This window comes from Ostrinia furnacalis, unplaced genomic scaffold (genome assembly GCF_004193835.3).
Source record: "Ostrinia furnacalis isolate ACB-3 unplaced genomic scaffold, ASM419383v2 OfSCF0069, whole genome shotgun sequence".
In the NCBI taxonomy this organism is placed as follows: domain Eukaryota; kingdom Metazoa; phylum Arthropoda; class Insecta; order Lepidoptera; family Crambidae; genus Ostrinia; species Ostrinia furnacalis.
Window position 1 is genome coordinate 450,604 of NW_021130308.1, and position 21,165 is coordinate 471,768.

A 21,165-nucleotide genomic window follows, 5' to 3' on the forward strand; every position below is an offset into this window, starting at 1 on the left:
CGCGCCTCTATGCCAGGGTTTTTATGTTCCTGGTCAGGCTATATAAGAAATACACACCCACATAACATTGGATTTAAATTTAAAATAACCCAGGATAAATTAAATTATGGAAGCATTAAACGTATTGAGTATAGTTTTGGTTTATATCATCTTCTTTGGATGATTTTAGTCCATTACTCTAAACTCTATGACAAACTTCTGCCTTACATTGACAGTAAGAGATTTGACAATATCGATAAATTCAATGTGAAATAATTTTTCAGTTTAATATTTTGATACGCATGAAAATCTTCAGTACCAGGTTACACAGGGCCATATCGAGAATATGGCCTCTGTCAAAAAGATGGTATGTAAAGAAACTGGGGGTTCTGAGTAGAAGACCTGGCCAACTCATGAGGCATAACGTACCTTTGTTTAAGGGTGTCGGAAAAATCTCCAGCTATATTAGATTGCGGACCCGATTTAGAGGATCGAGGGATCTGTGGCGTGGACCCTTGTAATGCTGACCTGAGCTTCCCGGAGCCCCGAGTCGTCATCATAGGCGCTGGCATGGCTGGCATATCAGCTGCAGCCAGGCTGTCGCAGCGCGGCATCAACAACATTGTTGTCCTCGAAGCTTATGAAAGGTTCAAAAATATCCTTATTACAAGAACCAAGTAAACTTACAATCAAACGCCTCATCAACGATCTTTTTTCAGACCTGGAGGACGCATTCATTCGTGCTGGCTCGGAGATATAGTCGCAGAACTCGGGTCTCATTGGAAACAGGACAATGCTTTCACACATCCAGTGTACACTCTGTCTGCCACTGAGAGTCCCCCACGCCCTGGAGTGCCAGGCGCTGAACACACTAGAGGCCTCTTCAACAGAATCGTCTGTGGCAAAATGGCATTCCCACCCACTATTACTGCATACCACAAATTTCGACAAATCGAAGAGGAGACTGCTCAGATTTATTGTTTGGGAGGAAATAAACAACAAGGGTCGCTAATAAACTTTATGAGCCTGAGAATACAGCAGGAATTACACGAATACCCTGATGATCAGCAGCATGATGCAGCAAGAGTTATGTTTGGTCTAGCGCATATGCTCAGTGCTCGATGTGGGGATGACACAGCTATGCTGTGCGCTGACCACATCGGATGTTTCATGAACATGCCAGGCGGGGAGGTCCGCGTCCCACTAGGATTAGTTGGTATATTAGCCCCATTACTACGACAAATACCGGAGGGCGCTATTCGTTATTGCAAACCCGTTAACTGTGTGTACTGGGGCACATCTCAAAAGAGCGGCTACCGAGCTATTGTGTGCACAACCGACGGTGAAGAATTCCCTGCTGACTACGTTATAATAACAGTATCCCTCGGCGTACTAGTCGCTAATGCCGCTAGGATGTTCTGCCCAGCACTACCTGCGTCAAAAATAGATGCGATGCGTTGCCTTGGATTTGGGTTTTGCAATAAAGTATATCTAGAATATTGTAGACCTTTTTGGTTCTGGCATAAAGGTGACCTGGATTTCAAATTTGGTAAGAATGTTCCGTTTAGTTCTCGTGGCGATTGGACTCGAGGTGTGACTGCGATTGAACCGGTGCCTAACAGTAAGCACGTCTTGTGTGCGTGGGTTGTTGGCGGAGAAGCCATGCTGATGGAGTGGCTCTGTGACAAAGATGTAGCAGAAGGACTGACGCAACTGCTGAGGATGGCTACTGGAAACAATTTCATACCCTACCCCATGACAATATTGAGATCTCATTGGACGTCAGATCCTTTCTTCCGTGGCGCCTATTCCTATGATTGTAAGTGTACTGATGGTAGCGCTCAAAGAGCCTTGGCTTGTCCTTTGCCGGGCCCACGGGAGTCGATACCACCTATTTTGTTATTCGCTGGGGAAGCCACTGTTCCTGGTCACTTTGCTACTGTCTCTGGAGCAAGGTTGAGTGGCGTGAGAGAAGCTGAACGAATCGTGCAGTTGACGTTGCAATACAAAGGTCCTCCGTTGCCTATGATAGAATCTGGGAAACCAAAGAAGCATTGTAAAGCCACCAATTAAAATTGTGAAATGGTATGCACGAGTATAATAGTGTTGGGTTTTACATGTCACAGGGTGCGAAATATAGAGAAAGTTTCCCGCTCGGTTGTTCTACTCCTTTAATATTTTCATCCGGGAGTCATGTCTGCGTAACTACTAACTTATCTTAGACAACTTTTCCAGGAGTTCCTGTTGTTAGTTTTGAAACTCGGATGATGCTCGTAACTTATTTGATATTTCGCCTTTATAAATAGTTACCCATGAATTATGTATATTGTAAACATTGGTCTGTGGTGTGGTTGAGACTTTTGGAAATATACTCGTCTTCTTTGTATTTTTCTTTGTTTTAATTTGGTGAAGATGCTAGTGTATTAGATTATTTAGGCTTGAACCTAGCCAAAAATAATATCGGGATAACGCTACTCGTAAACATCACTCTAACATTTTAATATAAAGTTTTTTTTTAACTGGTATTTTGCTACCAGAATCAATGTTTTTTTTTAATTGGATGTTGTTATTATTAGCTTACTTTTATTAAGTTTTGAGAGAGTAGGATAGTTCTCGCGATTTTCTACGAGCAAACTGAAAAGTATAGACAATGCGTAAATAAAATGCTTGGGGCTTACCGCGAATCCTAGTTTGACCACATTTAAATATTGTAGGTGGGCCTTATCTTACCACAATAGACATAACGCAAAGAAATCGCCCAAATGAGCGAAAAGTAAAACCCACAATGATTTAGTGAAACGACTATTTTTAGGGACTAAGACCGCAATAACAAATAATTTTCATGCATGCCCATGAAAATATATGGGTTACGGGGGGTTATTGTGGTAAATAGATTCAACATACAGCACATTCGATTTTAACTGTGATTTACAGTTTATTAAAACTTCTTACTTAGGTATGCTACAGTTTGGTTTGCTGTCTACTAGGTATACATTATTTCAAACTAAGTGGGTAGAAAGCAAAATCTCTTATTTAGTTACTCACAAGTCACAAATAAGATCATTATCACAAGCCTAGTAGGTACTTACTGCAACATATTTTTCCGTTGTTTTTCTTATGCGGCATCATATTTTCCGACGATAGAAAGATAAGGGATTACTATTGAACGTGCATAGTTATGATAATTTGTGGTCTCATTCAAGTTGTTATACGGAAAAAGCATTTCTGGCTTCATCTTGATAAGTGGTCGCTAAAGTTTATTTACAGCTATTGTATATTCATGCCGAAAAGCGGTAAATCGGAGTTAGCAATTGTTCCACACCGGGTGCTAGGAAATGGTCAGCCTAACTTTGTTGCGTTTAATTTCCTACTGTTCAAGTTAATTTATTAAATAACCAAAATCTGTACTGGTCACAGATTTATAGCTGTAAACGGCGGATTATTATTTGTAAAAGGTGCTACATGGAAGTTTAGAAATTTTCTAAGTAGGTATAAAAATTCGCTACCACTGAAAAATCTAAAATGCCTTCATTAGGTAACTCATACGAATTGATTGAAGTAGCTCCAATGCTGCCGATGACTTAGAATAGAAGGCGAGAAGTTTTAATACTGTACAAATGAACTTTATCTGATGAATGAATGCAAGAGTCAAAAATATACTCATACCTATTGCGGGTTGTTATAGCCTCCGAGTTTTCTGAGCCTTCATTACCTTCCCCTGTTAATCCAAGAGTTTTCTATGGCGCCCAGGATACTGCGCGAGAAGCGATTTCCTCATGGCTGTAACTCAATTACTGGTAAGCTGCAGATAAGGGATCGACGGAGAGAGGCGCTATTTTTAATGGACACAAACAACTGCCTGCAAGAAGTACCTATTGGTATGTTGTAGGTATATTGACGTCAGATTTTTAAAGTACGACCTACCTATTTATTTAAGGGTACAACATAGCCAGATATAGTTATTGGTACGTTGTAGGTATTTTTAGGTAATATTTTCAGAACGCTTAGAGTCTCTAAACTAGTCTAAACCTAACCTAGCTATTTAGTTAAGGGTAGATACGAATCATAACGATCCTGTGGAGGGCAGAATAAGCGAAAGTAGATGTTGTTTGCCCTTAAACTTTGGAACCAAGGTTGAGAAATAAAGAAAACAAAGTGTATAACTAAAATTTATTGAACGATATTACAACCTTAATTAGAGAAGTACCTAACTATCTCGGTTTTAGCTTAGTCTTAAGTTTTTTTTAATTATTTTATTTGTTTATTTCCACACATTTATACTATCTTTACAGGGAAGTTCAATGTAGCCTTTTGCTAATTTTCTTGATACGAGTACTTATGCGATATATTTTCCAGTATAAATGCATATTTTATGACTTATTCAGTGGCGCCAACTTGTTAATTCGCACATACGCTGCTTTCAGACACAGTTACTCGTAGTTTTATGTACTGAAAAATCATAAATCAAATATTCTATTTCCGCGCGTACGTACAGTCGATTGCACATCACACTACACATTTCGTTGAAAAATGGAACCTATTATGACTACATAAGAGCCCGTTGTGTTTAACTTGATGCGCTATCGCGGTAATGCCTGCTGGTGGCCGCAGTATAATTTTATTTGCATCTATTCAGCTCCACTGATAAATATATTTTTAGTTGCCAGTCAAAATTCCAGCATTAAATATTATGTTTTTAATTTTAGTTTCAGCCTCAGGCTACATAGCATAAAGTGCTTAGTGAGTTGGATGTGTACCTATAATCTGTGAAATATTGTAAATTCTAGGCAAGTTATTTTTGTTAATTTATTAAAAAATGTGTTTTTACAATACCTATTTATTGGGATATGTTGCTACGAACAAGTCTACTAGTCTTGCTAGGTTGCCTGACAGAGATTGCAGAGCAATAAGAATATCTACGTGCCGTTCTAACATTCGTATTTATTGTGATTGTATGTTTTTGTATGCTTTCTTTGGTGTCTAATCTAATTATTATCTGCAGCGGTTAAGTAGACATGTAGAGAAACTCTGAGCAGATTTCAACATAATTTTCTGGTAGATTTTCAAGAGCACTTTATTACAGCAATGAGCGTTACGTTCGGAAAATACCCCTTTAAGACGCCAACTGTGAAATAAGTCTTGGTTGCAACTCTGCGGGCTTCATCGGTCTTACTCAGCGCTCTATAGAGTCTCTAAACTCCACGTCTAATTCACTAAGAATTGATTGTAATAGTGATGGATGTGACGCGAGACGAATGCCGCTGAACGCGTGCTTAGCTTCCCCTGACGAACGACTCGGTTTAGAGAAGGATTTAATCAATTTATCCTGAAAGAATTGGTGCTCATTTTTAACCCCTTTAAATTTTCTAAAGCTGAAACATTTTTTGTTGTTTCTTATGTCTCGCGAAAATAACTTTCATTTGATGAAATGTCTGTTAATTTTATTCTCAACTCTGAAAAGAGCTTTTATTTTCTTTAATAAATTTCCATTGATAAATGACGTCGTCAGACCACTATTACGTCGCAAAAAATATTTTAGAATCAAAAATATGTTTGTTTTGAATGCGCCGCGGATATAAACTAGTCAGCATGGCCGTGACAAACTGACACCGATTAGTTGCGTTGAAAAAACCGTTGCGTAGGGCATTCACACCGTCGCAATGTCACGGGGCGGCTCTCCGCGGAGTCTCTGCAGATGGCGGCTGCGGGGCACGCAGCAAGAAAGCGTCCAGACAGATGCGTGACGCAGCGCGCAGGACCGGCCCCCCGCGCGGTGCGTGATCCCCCGCCGCGATCTCCGCACGCCTTCTCGTAGAATACATCGATTTCGCGTGGTGCGTGAACCGAGCTCGACGGAGGCGCGCGGTGCGAGGCGAGGCAGCCAGCGCGTGGTGGTGCAAGCGGTGCGTGGCGCCGGTGCAGGCGGTGCGTGGTTGCGCGTGGCGCGGGCGGGGCGAGCGCGGCCCGGGCGGCTCGCTCGCGGCAGTCGCTCGGAGGCAGGCGGGCGGCGCGCGTCGCCCTGCGGTCGGACACTGCACGTTGCATCGCTGCGCTCGCGAACTCGCGCTGTGCCACGCGACGCGCCGCCTGAGTGCAGGCTGCACACATGACTGTTCACACTTGTGCGATTTTCATTCATCCTTCTGCGGTTTTTTGGCCTTTCGCACGCACCCGGCCCTCTAAGGTCGTTCGTACCTATCCTTAATGATCCTGGTTCTTCTGACACGAGTCCCGAACGAAGTTTATTGAGCTGAAAAGGTAAGAATAATTACGCAAAAATCATGCCACTCTAATTTGATTTTTTTCATAAAAATTACATAAATCCTGAAAACAGACATGCGTAGGTAGGGTATCCAAGCTCTGTATGTAAATTGTCCATCTTTATTTAAGGTCCTAAAAATCCAAAATTTTTCGTTACATCATAACACTCCCTTTTGTGCAAATGAGCTGCGTAGAAAATGTCCATTTGTCCCCCAGGACGCATAGGTTGTGCTGCGTTTTATCTTACACAAGTTGTCGAGGGTGAGGAGAGCAGTCACTGGCCTGGTGCCAAGCACCGACCGCGACACACATCTTTCAGTAACGAAATATTTTAGAAATATCAGACATTTTAATGTCCGAAAGCATTTAGCCGGCGCGAAGCTGCAGCATTTTTCACTCCGTGTTGCCTCAGGAGAGGCGTGACGCATGCCTCTTTTGTAGGTTTTCATGATCAATCACGAAGTAATTCAGTCGTCCAAAAGGCTTCATAAAATCTCCCATTTCCATTCGGCAATACAAGGTTTCGTTTCATTTGTAAGCGAAAACAAATTACAATCAATATTCATGAAACATCATGTTAAAACACCGGCCAATGTTTCAGAATTTATGTATTCATTAATAACAGAGTTATCAGTTTTTCGCTTCTGACTTCACAATTCGAAAACATTCGATAAAGAATGCTGAGAATGCTTAAGCATCTAGACATTACAGAACTTTTAATAGACGTTTTCTCAATGTTAAAATCTTCCTTTATAGATTGTTGAATTGTGTCGACGAATATTTCAATTTCTCTCATGATAGGTATCATTTGTTTTTCCATAAAAGAGGGTTTCTGTAAATGTTATTATTAAGACAATTCATTTAATCGAACAATTCATAAGTCCCTAATAAACATAATTTTCATAAATTGAATACTTCTAAGTTTTCAGTACTTAGGTGCGTTTTATTGTCAGATCCATAACCAAGTTCTTCATTTTACGTCAAAAGGCTGAAAATAGTATCATGCTTCCAAATGAGATTTTACATTCCAGAGCAAGTGAACACTGACTCCCCAACATCAGGTAATCGATACCCTTGAGGGAGAAACGTTCAAAACTTTTTACTCGTGAATTATATCGCTAACTCGACGGCGCGGAAACTGGATTGCTGATGTTGCGAAACTAACTGAACGGCAAATTGTCATTTCAATTCGAGAGTTGCTGACGTTTTGGCCAATTTGTGAGCTATCCCAAGAGATGCAATTTCCTCTTACGCCTAATTGGTCCCGGGGCTGGTACTACAAAGCTAGTTAGGCAACTGGTCCGGCCCAATCGTGCCGGGAACGTTCGCTGCGACCTCAATCAATTACGTCATGTCTAATATAACTGATGCCGAGATTGCCCTGAAGAAACTCAAATAGGTGGGGTCTACATACCTCTTCGAGGGTCTAGTTATTTTACGGTAAGGTTGCGATGTGGCTAAATTTTGAAGGCGCACGGTCAGAACTCACGTTAGCTACGATTACTTTGGTAGATACGATTGCATTAGCATCAAGACCGTTTAACCCGTGAAACATCCTCATGTCTGAAAAGAGAACTTCAACATATTATCGCCTGAAACTTTTAGTTAAAAAATATCCTAGCTAGAGAAATTGTTACTTAATAATAACATTGGTTATTATAAAAACCTTTATTACAACATAACTGAACATTTCCGTCGATTTAAGTTTTTTTCCAAAATTTTCTACCTAAGTAGGTACTTTTGGTATAATATGAGTTTTCGACATAAGTATTTACAGTAGATATTTCGCAGCAGCATTATTCTAAGGAGGAAAATATTATTCCAATAAACGAAATGAAATACTAAACGAACCAAAGATCTAAAGTCATCATTACTCAAAGTTTTGCTAATCACGAGTCCTACAGAACGCGTATCATGTTGTGAGATGCTTCGGTCTCGAGCTGTAATGGAGTCGGTTGGGTTCTCGATCAATGATTAATGAACATTTGATTATCCTAAGACGTTTGCCTAAGTAACTGGAAGTTGTAATTTCGTTTTAAGAAGGTGTTTGTCTGATCTTTAAAACATTTAGTTGATTCTTTTTCTGTGGTGAAGTCTTGACATCGGATGATCAGGCAGCTCAATAGGATTGTAGGCACAGTATTGGGTGATATAATACAAATGCTTGTATATTTCTTACCATGTCATTTAGGCAATGAGAGCTAGGGAGAGAGAGAGGATAGTGATGTAATTTCACAGTTTTAGTTTTGCTAACCAGTTAATCTCTATAGAGTTGGTATACAGTGTTCTCTATACAGTGCGTATTATTTCATATTTCATATTATGGAAGGGAAGAAAATCCACAACTCTTTATGAATGTGTATGTTGTGTTGTGATGATAGGAAATATTAATTGTTATAACTTCCCAGTAGTTTCAAGATTATCAAAATTACAAAAAAAAAAGTTAATATGCAGGTTTTAACTTAACAATCAGTAAAAAGTGTGACCTAATTTATTTTATATCCACTAAGTAGTTGACTACTGGATAAATACATAGAGACCTAAAGCTTTGTACGTAATACAGTTTTCTTGTAGGGTTTGCGTGTTCAGAAACAGTAAAATCAGATCATGAAGCCGTATTTTTTACCTAAATCAAAAATTAAATGACAAATTGTACTAACTTTAGGATCTAACCTGTTTCAAGGATTTTTATGTGTTAGTAACTGCGAAGCCTTATCGGCGGTTATTTATAAGTTGTTCGCGTGAAGTAAGATATTATCTGTGTTTAATTTAGCTTCAAACTAAAAATTGATTTCGTGAAATAGATTTTTACTCGGTGTGAAACATCTAATTTTTACAGTCCTATTATTTGATGCCCTTAAACGAAATTGTGTTTTTAGACTAGTGAAGAAAAAACCTTGCCCAGAAGTGTGTGTGTGTGTGTGTGTGTACCTCTTTAGAAAGCAAATGAAGTAAACTAAGTGCATAAAATAGTTTTGTAAAAACATTTTTTAAAAGGCAGTCAACAAAACACACATGTAAATCCAGATTAACGATAATAATGAACTAAGTAATCAGCGATGGCTGCCAGCACAAATCCATCCGAAAAACAGTGAAACGATGAAACAATTCGCAGAACCGTAAATTGGGCAACGCGAAACTATAGGCTTGAACAACAATTATTCACGAATACTCTATTTCGAATGTTTCCCGGATGTTTACAAAATTTCGACTGTGTGTGTTGAAACGAAATCAATGGAAACTAGCTTTTGGAAAGTTCAAATATTTGCGACAGATTATGAGTATTGTTTGACATTTTAAAATATTTTAGGTACCTATGCAGGTTTTTCAAAAATTTAAAAACATTCGAGCTTAGTACTTTTTTCCTATCATGGGGATTTCGGCACGCATGCGGATTCGCCGTATCACAGAAAAAAGCACTAAAATCAGCCGTACGTTCTTTCGTAGTTTCTCCCCGTATTTTTAATCCATTGTCCCTGTGCGCCTGTAATTCTGCGAATTTTTCCCCGTTAACAGGACTGGAATTAAGAGAACTGCCGGCCGTGCGATCAAAGGTATGAATGCTTTGAATTCTCAAATGTGCATGCCATCTAAAGGCACGAGCATATTAATGCAGGCATCACAATTCAATTTTAAAGTATGTAGGTAGGTACTGAGCAAGGCTTATGGATGTGCAGTTTTAATTTTATTATGGGTGAGATGGATTTGGCGTATTTTCAGTCTTACAAATAAAGAAGCAGAAGTAGAATTGCTACGAAGTACAATTTTCGTTTAACGCTACGAATTTGCTTGAATGCTACGAAAATAGTACCTAACTTTATACTACGAAGTTAAGAGGATGCTACGTTTTTGATGCTACGAAACATTTACGTAAAAAGTATCGCAAATTAATCTTCTTTTGTTTTGATTCGTGAAATCACCTGCGATTATAATAATTATGGTCACGTTTCGATTGTCTTGCCAGATCACTTTCATTCACGTGTGTAGGCATGCTTCCAAATAATGCCGCCCTTTCAATAAAGCATAACACGCATAGCTCAAACACTGGATAAAATTAGCGGTTTGATGAAAAAAATAGTTTTTAAAGCGTAATTGAAACTTTCGTAATTGAATTGAGCCCACTTTTTTTTAAATTACGAAAATAAAGAGCTTGGGCGCAGTGGATTTATTTGCAGAATTTTATGTAAGTTTTTGGGACATTATAACGTCAAATGTATTTAGAATTTGCATGTGTATTGTGTTATAAAGAGCCCTTTTTACAGTGCACCCGGCACGGGTCGAAATTACCGACCTCATTAGCATTTCACGTGTCAACGAATGTTATTTAACCAGCGCTCGCAAATATCTCCAGTTTCTTTTAAAGCTGTGTTTTAACATAAAATGAAAAGTAGAAGACGATTGTGCTGGATTACTTTAGTGGTCTTATTGCATTTTGAATATAGTGACGTTAATGTTTGTCGTAGGACTCGTAAAGAAAGAAAGATTTAAGAACTAATCAAAATTTAAATTGTAGAGTTGTGGTGTGGTCTTTGTCTTTACTTTGGTATTGTAAGTAAATAAGAAAGCAAATACTTATGGATGGATCACATCGAACTGACTATAAAGAAAATAAAAATATTGGAAAATGCATCTAACAATCATGGGATAGTGATGTTAATAAAATCTTTGAGTGCATATTGAAATTGAAAGATAAGGTGACTGAGACATTTTTCAACCCCTGTTTCAGTTGATTTCATATTTTATTTACAAAATGTTACGCAACAGTAGTATCAACACTTAAATTTTTGTGCTGTAAAATCGCATCTATTTCTACAAAATAAGGTGCAGTGTGTAGCTGGATGTGCCATACAAGCACCTATCCTACATGTTGCTTCGTGGATCGCGAATGCGCTCGTTAACGACCGAGGCTCGAGAAAGACCCTACACCCGCCTGTGGGGTCTACTTCGAAACGCTGTTTATGTAGTTTCGGGTCTATCTGTCACCATCGCTCGCGCTGGCATCTCGCTTTGTGTGATAGAGATAGCAACATACGAAACTTAGGATAACGTTTTTCGGAATAACCCCGCTGTTAGGGCGAGAGACGTTCGCTATAAAATAAAAACATTTGACAAACGTTTCTCACTCCAAACTGCCTTTAAGTCCGCGGCTTGTGTGGATAAGGTTTGTCATATTGTAGATTTGGATAAATATTTACAGACTTGCGATCATTTCTTGCACTCCGTGAGATTATATGGCGGTTCGTTTAATAGGTCTAGTCGTAAGCAAGTAGTCGTTATTTATCGCTTAATAAAAGTCACTAACTACAAAATATACCCGCTGATCTTATTTAATTGTTTGGGAATACTTCGTATCTAGGTACATCCTATATTTAGGCATAAACTTTTTGATTTAGAAAATGTTTGATATAATAAAACAGCTTTAGCACTTTACGTTTCAACCCACTCGAGGATCAGTAAAGTTGGATTTTACAGTTGAGGTAACTCTACAAGCTTTAGAAGCGAGATTGTAATAAGATAGTCAATGCACATGTGTTTCTTAAAATTAGTTTTTACCTGCATTTTCTCCAGAGATCTACTATGTTTTCAACGTAAAACGTTGAGCCAGCCAGTGAGTTGAGAAATCTACGCTCCGTCACACGCCGCATCGCTGCTAACGTGTCGTCCAACACACAGCTCGATGACAGCAGTATAGATGCAATACCGCAGACAGTGATTGCCAGAATTAAATGATGTTCCAACTTTATGACATTTCTATACCGAGGCGCTGCCAAATAATCTGCCGTCGCGCGTACTCGCATAGCATCCCATCGCTGCGTCCTTGTCCACCAAAAGTGAATAAAATCACTCGCCATAAATTTCCTCAGATGCGTACCATAATAATATGAGAATTCTTGGCCACAATTCCCGCTATCCGCCGAGTATTCGGATACGACCTACTTCCCGAGCTAATATTCAAATAGATAAATCAAGTGTCTAGTCCTGAGGCTTTTTGCACGGTGAAGATTGATGGGGAAATTTTTGCAAAAATTCTTTGAGATGTTGATCCTCAGTGCTGACGTCACGCTATTGTGGTATAGATGATAATGTAGACCGGTGGAGCGTTGTGATTGCACGCTAAGATAGTATATTTTGTCTGAGATCCCTTAGTCACGCTGGTCAATCGCTATTCGACTGCAGCGATAAACAACTGAAATGAATATCAATGACGAATAACGAATTATGATTCGAGATGTTATAACGATCTTCATAATATTATGGCTGGAAAAATCAATTATAAATCACAACTTTTTTAAATTATTAGCATTATTACTGAATATCTCCTTTGAAAAAATTTTGTGATGATGATAATAATGCATCTTTCTATAACTTTCCAAGGAGTTTACGAAGGCCATTTTTATTTAATAACATAACTAAATCATTTCGTGTAACATAACAGCTTATTGTATTAATTCTAAGTCCTTTACCTGTCGGCTGTAGCCGCTGTAGGGCGTTTGTTAAAATGATTGATTAGTTTTTAATAATACAATCCATTTGTTTCAGGTCTCGAATGCGTGCGGCGCAAAACGGAGCGACATTAGAACTTTTATCTAAAATTAAATCTTTGATAGAAAATAGTCGGGACATTCTTTAGTGCGTAAGCGTGTGCTTCAAATTCGTCGTTTAGAATCGTTTTCCATATTTAAAGTGCCTATCGAGGTTCGTTGTAGTTTTTAATCGTTAAATTGGTGTTAGTTAAAGTTAAAGATACTTGTGGATTCATTGTGTAGTTTGTGTGTGAACTTATCGAGATTTGACTGTATTGTGGACCGGCGGGAAATTCTGGAAGTGTCTACAAATCGCCGCATTGATTCACCTGGCATGTTATAAAGGTAAGTGTCAGTTACTTACCTACATTGTTGTGTTTATTTTTGGTGTGTGTTAAACGGCAGTAAACAATAATGATCCTGAAATTGTATTTTGGTCAATCAAAAATAACTTTAAGATATGTATAACTCATTGGAACATGTATTAAACTAGAACATACTTAGGTGATTTTCATCTACTAAAAAATATACGGCATCTACTTAATAAATTGACCATTGTCGTCCTACTTAAACAATTTTACTATGGCGTGAATTAAGTGCTAACTAAATTATAGTACCACATTATCCAATTTAAACAAGGTTTATTATAGTTTTTAGCTACCATATTTATAGCTTAATAAAGTTCCGAATTGAAAGAGGAAGAAATATAAAGTGGGCCATAGATATTTACGCCTCGTGCCGGCCATTGGCAACTAAGAAGACAACGCGGACAGATACAAAACGCTATGATTTAGGGCGGCTACTAAACTCGGCTATTCTCATGTCTCACGATGAATCAGCGGCTGATAATGTTTAACAATCCTACTAATATTATAAATGCGAAAGTTTGGATGTCTGGATGTTTGTTACTCTTTCACGCAAAAACTACTGAACGGATTTTGATGAAACTTTACAGTATTATTGTTTATAACCCGCGGGTTCACGCGGGTGAAGCCGCGGGCAAAAGCTAGTCATAAATAAACAAGTGAGGATCTTCTATTGTCTATACACTGGTTAGACGTTTGATATTGCTGAAAAATAAGGGTTAAAGTTTATTTCTTTGTTTGTATTAATTTCTTATAATTTGGCCATAAAAGTAACATTGACTTTGATCTTAACAATACAAATCCATATGACATGACCCAATTTATTGGTCAAAAACATATAGGAACTCGCGTACCTATCAGATCAGAATCCTTACTTGATATTAATGAAAATACTGAAGCCCAAGCCGTAAACATCACTCACGATGTTTGACTCTCGTGTCTTTTGAAGACCCTTATCCTGTATACACCGTCACACAAACTTATCATAGTTCTGTGTGAGTTATACTTGATTGATTGATTGAACCAGCCGACGTATCTATCGATATGAGGTCTCCTTATTTCATTTCCTTTTTTTATAGTAAGCTAAATATGCTTGTGTTACGAGTGGGTTCACCACGATAGTAGAGCGGCGGCGAGGTTCGAACTCGCGTTCCTCGGATCACGAGTCGGCCAGTTCGAACTTTCACCGTTCGCTATTGTCCCATACGATATCATAACTATCGATAGGACGTACTTTCCCCCTTATTTCATTTCCTTTTTTTATAACTAGTGGTAAGCCAAATATGCTTGTGTCACGGATGGGTTCACCACAACAGTCGGGCGGAGGGGTTCGAATCTGCGTTCCTCGGATCACGAGTCTGCCAGTCCGAACTTTCACCGTTCGCTATTGTCCCATACGATATCATAACTATCGATAGGACGTACTTTCCTCCTTATTTCATTTCCTTTTTTTATAACTAGTGGTAAGCCAAATATGCTTGTGTCACGGATGCCGATGGGTTCACCACAACAGTCGGGCGGAGGGGTTCGAATCTGCGTGCCTCGGATCACGAGTCGGCTATTCCGAGCTTTCACCGTTCGACTCTTATCGCTTACGATATCGTATCAGAATCTATCGATGTGATATCTCCTCCTTATTTCATTTCCTTGTTTAATATCGGTCGTAGGGATGATAGTACTTACTATTAATATGTTGGCTGCACTCCAAAAGTCGCGACATTCGCACTGGCCTTCGACAAGGCGAATTATTTTAATCACAGTAGTATTGCTCATAGTTGTAATTGACGGCATAATCGACAACGTAGGTCTTTCCTTACGTAGTATGCAATTTTGAAATACCTAGATAAAGCATACTCCGAATACAAGTTTACTATCTATGATATTCTGGGCGTCTTAACAGTTGCAAATTGATTTTTAAGCAATGTACACGTTTTCATTTTGTGTTTTGTAACTAACTTGGTCTTATTTTAAATCAGCCAGAACAATAATTCATTCAATTAAGGATAACAAATAATGATAGGTAAGTCATATTTTGTTTTCCGCGTTGTTTGCTAGGAAAAACGAGAATGGAAATGCTCACATTGATTCTTTTTATGAGTAAATAGCTACTAGGAGCAACAAGAGTTTTTAAAAACAGAAAATATTTCTAAGTGCCTATTCTATTGTACCGTACTAGCCACAGGCACGCTGACTCTACATTGTTGATTACTCGATAAGATAAGCTGTTACTAATTGTTCCATTATACGAAAGCCTTTTCACCCGGCGACTATGAAGCCATATAAGAATTTAAGTTTTGTACTTACTTACATAATTAGTGTTGCTGAAATTTTTCCTCGGCACGGCAGTAATTACCTAATGCTTAGCAATTTGTTATGTCACCTAATATTATATGAAAATAATAGGCTGTATATACCTAACTCCTGAAATAAACGCAAATCTACAATCTACAAAGTTCTAGCTTCAAATACAAGTATTTTGTCACGAACTGTACTTATTATTCTGTAACAGGTATTAATATTTTTAGTAGGTAAAAGTAATAATGTATTAGCGACAGATTAAATGTTCTTTGGAGCTTTTTTGGGGATGTGAACTTACTTCTATGCTGAAAAATTACTAGGAAGTGTAACACTAGCAACAAAATATTTCGCTATGTAGGTATCTCTGTAACACAATTGTTAACACTCCATTGCATGCCGGAAAGTTGGCAACGAACCAAGGGGCTACTAATCTTCACGTTAATTATTTTGCCCACCTTGATTGTTTCCCTGTACGGCTTATTTTGTCATCAGACAATTCCTTTGCGTTAAAACGTACAGTCAGTGTAAAAAAATACAGTATTTTATAATGTAGTTCTAAAGGACTGCTATAAGCAGTGATTGCTAGAAACATCTCAGTACTCTTTAATCTAATTTAATTGATCATTGCCAAATGATTTTTTTGTCTCAGATAAAGTAATTTAAGTAGTAGCAGTAGGCCTAAGATGCGCACCGCGATAAGCGGTTATCACGCCATTTTATCGATTTTGCCCATACATTTTGACGTCGATAAAAGTTATCACGGCGCGCATCTTAGGCCTACAGGCTTTTACTTTATCTAATATCGATTTAACTTGTCTTTCAAATAACTCAATCATACCGTACCTACCTAAAGGAATAAACGGTTAGTAAAACTATAGGCTAGTGTTACACTTAACTCTATTGAACGCTGTAATACTCTCTGCAAATTGACTTACGGATTCAGCGAAATGATAAATACTGGCAGTGCTAATCGTATCCGACTGTACAAAAAAAAGCCTCAGCTTTTTCTCAGTAAAGCCTTGTTCGCACTAGTCGAGTAATTTTGTAGAGTAACTCGCCTATAGTAACTAAAGTACTGAAAAACTTGCTATTGACCAAAAAATCGTTCGCACTTTGGTCGAGTACAGTTTAAAAGACGGAAGACGTAACGTGGGCAGGCCTCCCACTAGGTGAACCGACGATCTAGTAAAGGTTGCAGGAGGTGCTTGGATGAGGCCGGCGCAGGACCGGTCTTTGTGGAAATCCTCGGGAAGGCCTTTGTCCAGCAATGGACGTCTTTCGGCTGAAACGACGACGACGACAGTTTTCAAGTAATTAGTGGGTTTCCGCCTGGTTTGGATGATCAGCCGATGAGCGAGTGAGCATAGTCCCGTGGTGGGGGGTGCTACTCGCCTGTCACAATAGAATTAGTTGATTGGCCGACTAAACGATTTAATTAGTGACCTACTCGACTTTTAGTGTTCGAACACGTTTAGCTACTTACCACTCGCCTAAATTACTCGACTAGTGTGAACGAGGCTTAATGCTGCGAGATACGGTTAATATTTAACTTGTTCTGTCCAGCGACGGCTTTGTTCCCTGGATTGTAAGAAAATAGCTGTTTCGGAAACAACATTGTAAGGAGTGCTAGTCGACTACGTGTTGCTTTGAATTTGCCGTAGTAATGCCATTTAACTAAATGTAGCTTTATATACCACTAGCTGTGCCCGCTTTGTACGCGTGAAAATAGTTTGAATATTTACCGTTTTTGCAACCTTTTTGTTTACTGCTCCTCCCCTATTAGCTGTAGGGTGTAGGCCTAAAGCCTTCCTCGATAAATAGACTATCCAACACAAAAATATTTTTTCAAAATGCACCAGCAGTTTGACTCTTCAGTATTATAATATTAGTTTAGATTAGTTAAGATAAGTACTCGTATTCATGTGTTTTTACGAAGTCCATTAGCCTGCAAACAATGTCGTGCCATATGTACATAAATGTTTTATTTAGTTACAGTTGAATGGATGACATAATATTCTCTAGTTACGTTGTCGTACCAACGTGTACAATTTTCATAATAATGCGGATTCAGATGCATTTTCGTGCCAAGTGCAACATACGCCCACTCATTTCAGGGTTCTAAATTTTCAGTCTATTGCTTCAGACGTTTAGATTAAAACAAGTTAGCTTTACATTCACGCCAAAATGTTTCATAGTGTTTGTGGGTTATGCATTAGACAAATTAGCGGAAAGAAAGGCGAGTGCTAATATTCCACACGCCTTTATAGCGGCGAACAATGCGATATTATGTTGTACCCGAAGTTGGCCCCGGGGACTGGGCGCGGCTCTAGACTTCAATCATGGAGCGGAAATGGAACGTAATTTCCATTATACCCACCTGAAACGTTTCACTAACGTCACCGGCACAACATGTGAACTCCTTTGCCACTTTATGTTTTGCTTACAAATATTCCACTTTGTGTAACATAATGCTGCATCACGTCTCGCTATTACGGGGTCGTGTTGGTCCATGCTAAACAAAGTGACTATTTCTCGAAGAAGATTTCTCTGGCAGGTGCAAAAGTTTGCGGAGCGAGGAATCCGCATAACAATGCTGGGTGCCTTGCTTTGCTGAACAAAAGACCATCTTTTCAAAGCAACCGTTTTATTGCATCGATTTGTCCGACGCGAACGTGTATCAGGTGCGCGACTTTAATCCTAGCTATTGGAGTGCTCGCGTTGTCTAAACATTTCAATTTCGGTTGCTCCTTGCAAGACACAGTACAGGTTTAGTCGTGTCTGTTTTGTTTCACATGATTACAGTTGTTTGAAGTGAAACCATTGTTATTATGGCGTATTTACCGATACTATGGACAGATAATATGGTCGCCTATCTATCGTCATCTAATGTCATAATTTATCATCAATAAATTATCTCATAAAAATTACTGCAGTAGGTACTTCATAACTTTAGCTAATTGATTTTTCCTATTTATAATCAAATTCAATTATATTTTTAACTTTTAAATAATTACACAATCATGCAAATGAAATAAAGTACAGTCTCGATACTACTAGATTAACAGTTTTTCAGGTGCGATTTATTCCTCACTAGCTGACCCGGCGAACTTTGTTCCGCCTTAATGGCAATAAATAAGCAGACTTTTTTTTTAATTTCGAACGGGATAAAAGTATCCTATGTCCTTCTCCTGGCTCTAAACTACCTCCCTGACAATTTTCAGCTAAATCGGTTCAGCCGTTCTTGAGTTATAAGTGGTGTAACTAACACGACTTTCTTTGTGTTTCGTTGTAGAAGAGAACCTACTACATCTGCCCCTACCTATGGTACGTAAGTAGTTCTCAGTTAGCAGCTTTAAATGTCTACATAGGCATGCTTGGTTGTTCCGACATCGCTGCATTAACTCATTCACCGCTCACAAAACAGATGTAGTTGTAAACTAGGCTATTGAAGGGTTAAAGTAAACTCCCATAAAACCCAATTTGATTTACATTAACTTTGAAACTTCTACAAATTCACATTAATATGCTCCTGTCACGCATTCGGCCGAAATTTCAACCTGTCCTGGTTTATTGCGTTTCATCATGTCATATGAATTTGAGCCGAAGGGGAAATGCGACGGAGGCACAAATAAATTTAAGACCCTTTTCGTAAGTGCCATTTTCTGTGACTTATGTGGAGATAGCAAAGGAAATGATGAAATATTTTTATTTTGTAAACACGCTGCGAATTGGGACCACTAACAACCATGGTCTGAAAAAAAAAACTTGATGTATGATTATTAAAACCATATTGGCTCTTACTTTGTATCGTAATCAGTATCTAAGTCTTATCCTAAAGTAACAGCCTCAGGCAGACATACGGGTGTGGGTAGCGCGAAGTAAGCACTGTGTGACGTTTATTTATTTATTTGATTTAAGGCACAGCTACAGAGACAAATTGACACTATTGACAGCTGTTAGTAGGATGGCCTACCAGGTGTAAAATTGTATGGCAACACGTTGCATTTACGTTGCAGGCTGTTGGTGCATCAGCTTTATGAAGGTTTTCTGTTGGGTTTAGTGCTAAGTAGTGATTGTTAGGTATTATGGATTATGGTATCACAAATGCAGCTCTAACCTGTGACCGTTTTTTTAAAAGATTAAACCGAGTATTTACGCTTTTCATTGATAAAACTGTTGTAAGAATAGGACTGATGTTGATAGAGCCCACGTTTGCTTCGGTATGCCAAGTCAAACAGATTAAAAGAATCACATCTGTGTACACATAAGTGGGTGTGGAAGGTCAGCTTTAATTACCGTCATTACAATATCTATCAAGGAAAGTACCTCGTTCATTGGATTTATTTGCGATGATACACTCTTGTCATCGTAAATGTGTTTTACTGGGCCTAGGAATACAACAGAAGTGATTTGATGATCATTAACTAAAACACACATTACTTTTATGTCGTTCGTTATAGAGAAGTTACGAATTTATTTGAAAATCTCAAAAAAAGTCGCGCATCGTTTTTAAAATTATTGTCAAAGGAAAAGATGATAGATGGATTTAAGGTAGGTACTCAATACGCATGTTACAATCTGTTACATGTTTCACAGTTCAAAATAACACTACCTTTTGTATACTAAATTAGTTTTGAGCGATGCCAATAATGGGTATTTTCTTTTACTCGATTCACAAGATGCCACTGATACTCACGCTGAATGTCTTGTATTAAAATTTTACTAGGAACACAGAACGGGCATTATTGGACACATACATGCCAATAAGCGTCGCTTACACGCCGCGCATTGTATCGACGCTGCATCGGGAGCGTTACGGACGCGTCGCGTATTGTTTCAACTCAATAGGGTTGCACTCGGAATACCTGCTTAGAAAAACTTTTCATAAGGAAATAACAGGATTAATCAAAATCCTAACCTAACCTAAAAGTGACGTGTTAGTTTTGTTAATACAAGTATAACTTTTATCTTACCTTTAGCTGAGATTTTAACTTTGCAGACTTACCTACCTACCTATGTATTTGAAAATCTGTGCAAAGTCGATTAGGTACTCGGTACTCGTACTGCGCCTATGGTATAGCTGCAGTAATTCAAAATTCACCTCTAATATCCTGTTATTTAATTCATTTCAAATAATCCTCCAAAGAATTTAATCTCCCGCGGGTATACGTGGCCCAGTTCAAAACGTAAAAATCCTCCAAAACAAAATTTACGACAGCGTCATAAAAATCATTATTTAGATTCGAAAACCATGTAAATTCAGTGTACAATCCCGCCCCGCGAGAGCTGTTCCATCCACTGCATTATCCGCGGGATCGCCCGGGATTCCGAGCACGTCCCGGCATCGACAAAGGGATCTTTCGTCGCATCCACATCGCATTCCCTTTATATTTAATTTGAGGATTCGCTTAGTGTTATGCCCGGGTCGTTGAGTCCTTTTGTTCCAGATTTAAAAACTAATTAAGAGCTCTGGCTGCATACTGTTTGTTCTATTCTTCCTTTTTTCCGCATGAGTTTCCATTCTCGTTTTTTGTCTATTTGGGGTCATAATAGAGTCTGCTAGTTGCTTACTCTATGCTCAGGCATGCAGCTCTTTAGTAATTTTTGTGGAGAATAAAGGACGTATGCCGTTCGTGCAAAAAACATTCCTAGTTGGTATTATGATTAATAAAAGTCTATTAAACTTTTTGGACGCAATAACAACACAAAAGCCAAGCTCGAAAAATGTTTTTGCTCAA

At 38.6% G+C, this 21,165-nt stretch overlaps 1 protein-coding gene across 1 annotated transcript; it reads left to right on the plus strand.

Annotated features, from left to right (window-relative positions):
• Positions 1–2,365, plus strand: LOC114366412 (peroxisomal N(1)-acetyl-spermine/spermidine oxidase). Its single transcript, XM_028323284.1, has 3 exons — positions 1–346; positions 420–626; positions 699–2,365. Exons 1-3 carry the CDS (start codon positions 282–284, stop codon positions 2,050–2,052), a joined length of 1,626 nt encoding a protein of 541 aa, XP_028179085.1. The 5' UTR covers positions 1–281; the 3' UTR covers positions 2,053–2,365.
• The last annotated feature ends 18,800 nt before the right edge of the window (positions 2,366–21,165 follow it).

Bases quoted from the DNA above. Each gene is read 5' to 3' on its own strand.
- LOC114366412 (XM_028323284.1), top strand. From the start codon at position 282: ATGAAAATCTTCAGTACCAGGTTACACAGGGCCATATCGAGAATATGG. The intron at 347-419 runs GTATGTAAAGAA...CCTTTGTTTAAG, and splicing joins TGGCCTCTGTCAAAAAGATG to GGTGTCGGAAAAATCTCCAG. The intron at 627-698 runs GTTCAAAAATAT...ATCTTTTTTCAG, and splicing joins GTCCTCGAAGCTTATGAAAG to ACCTGGAGGACGCATTCATT.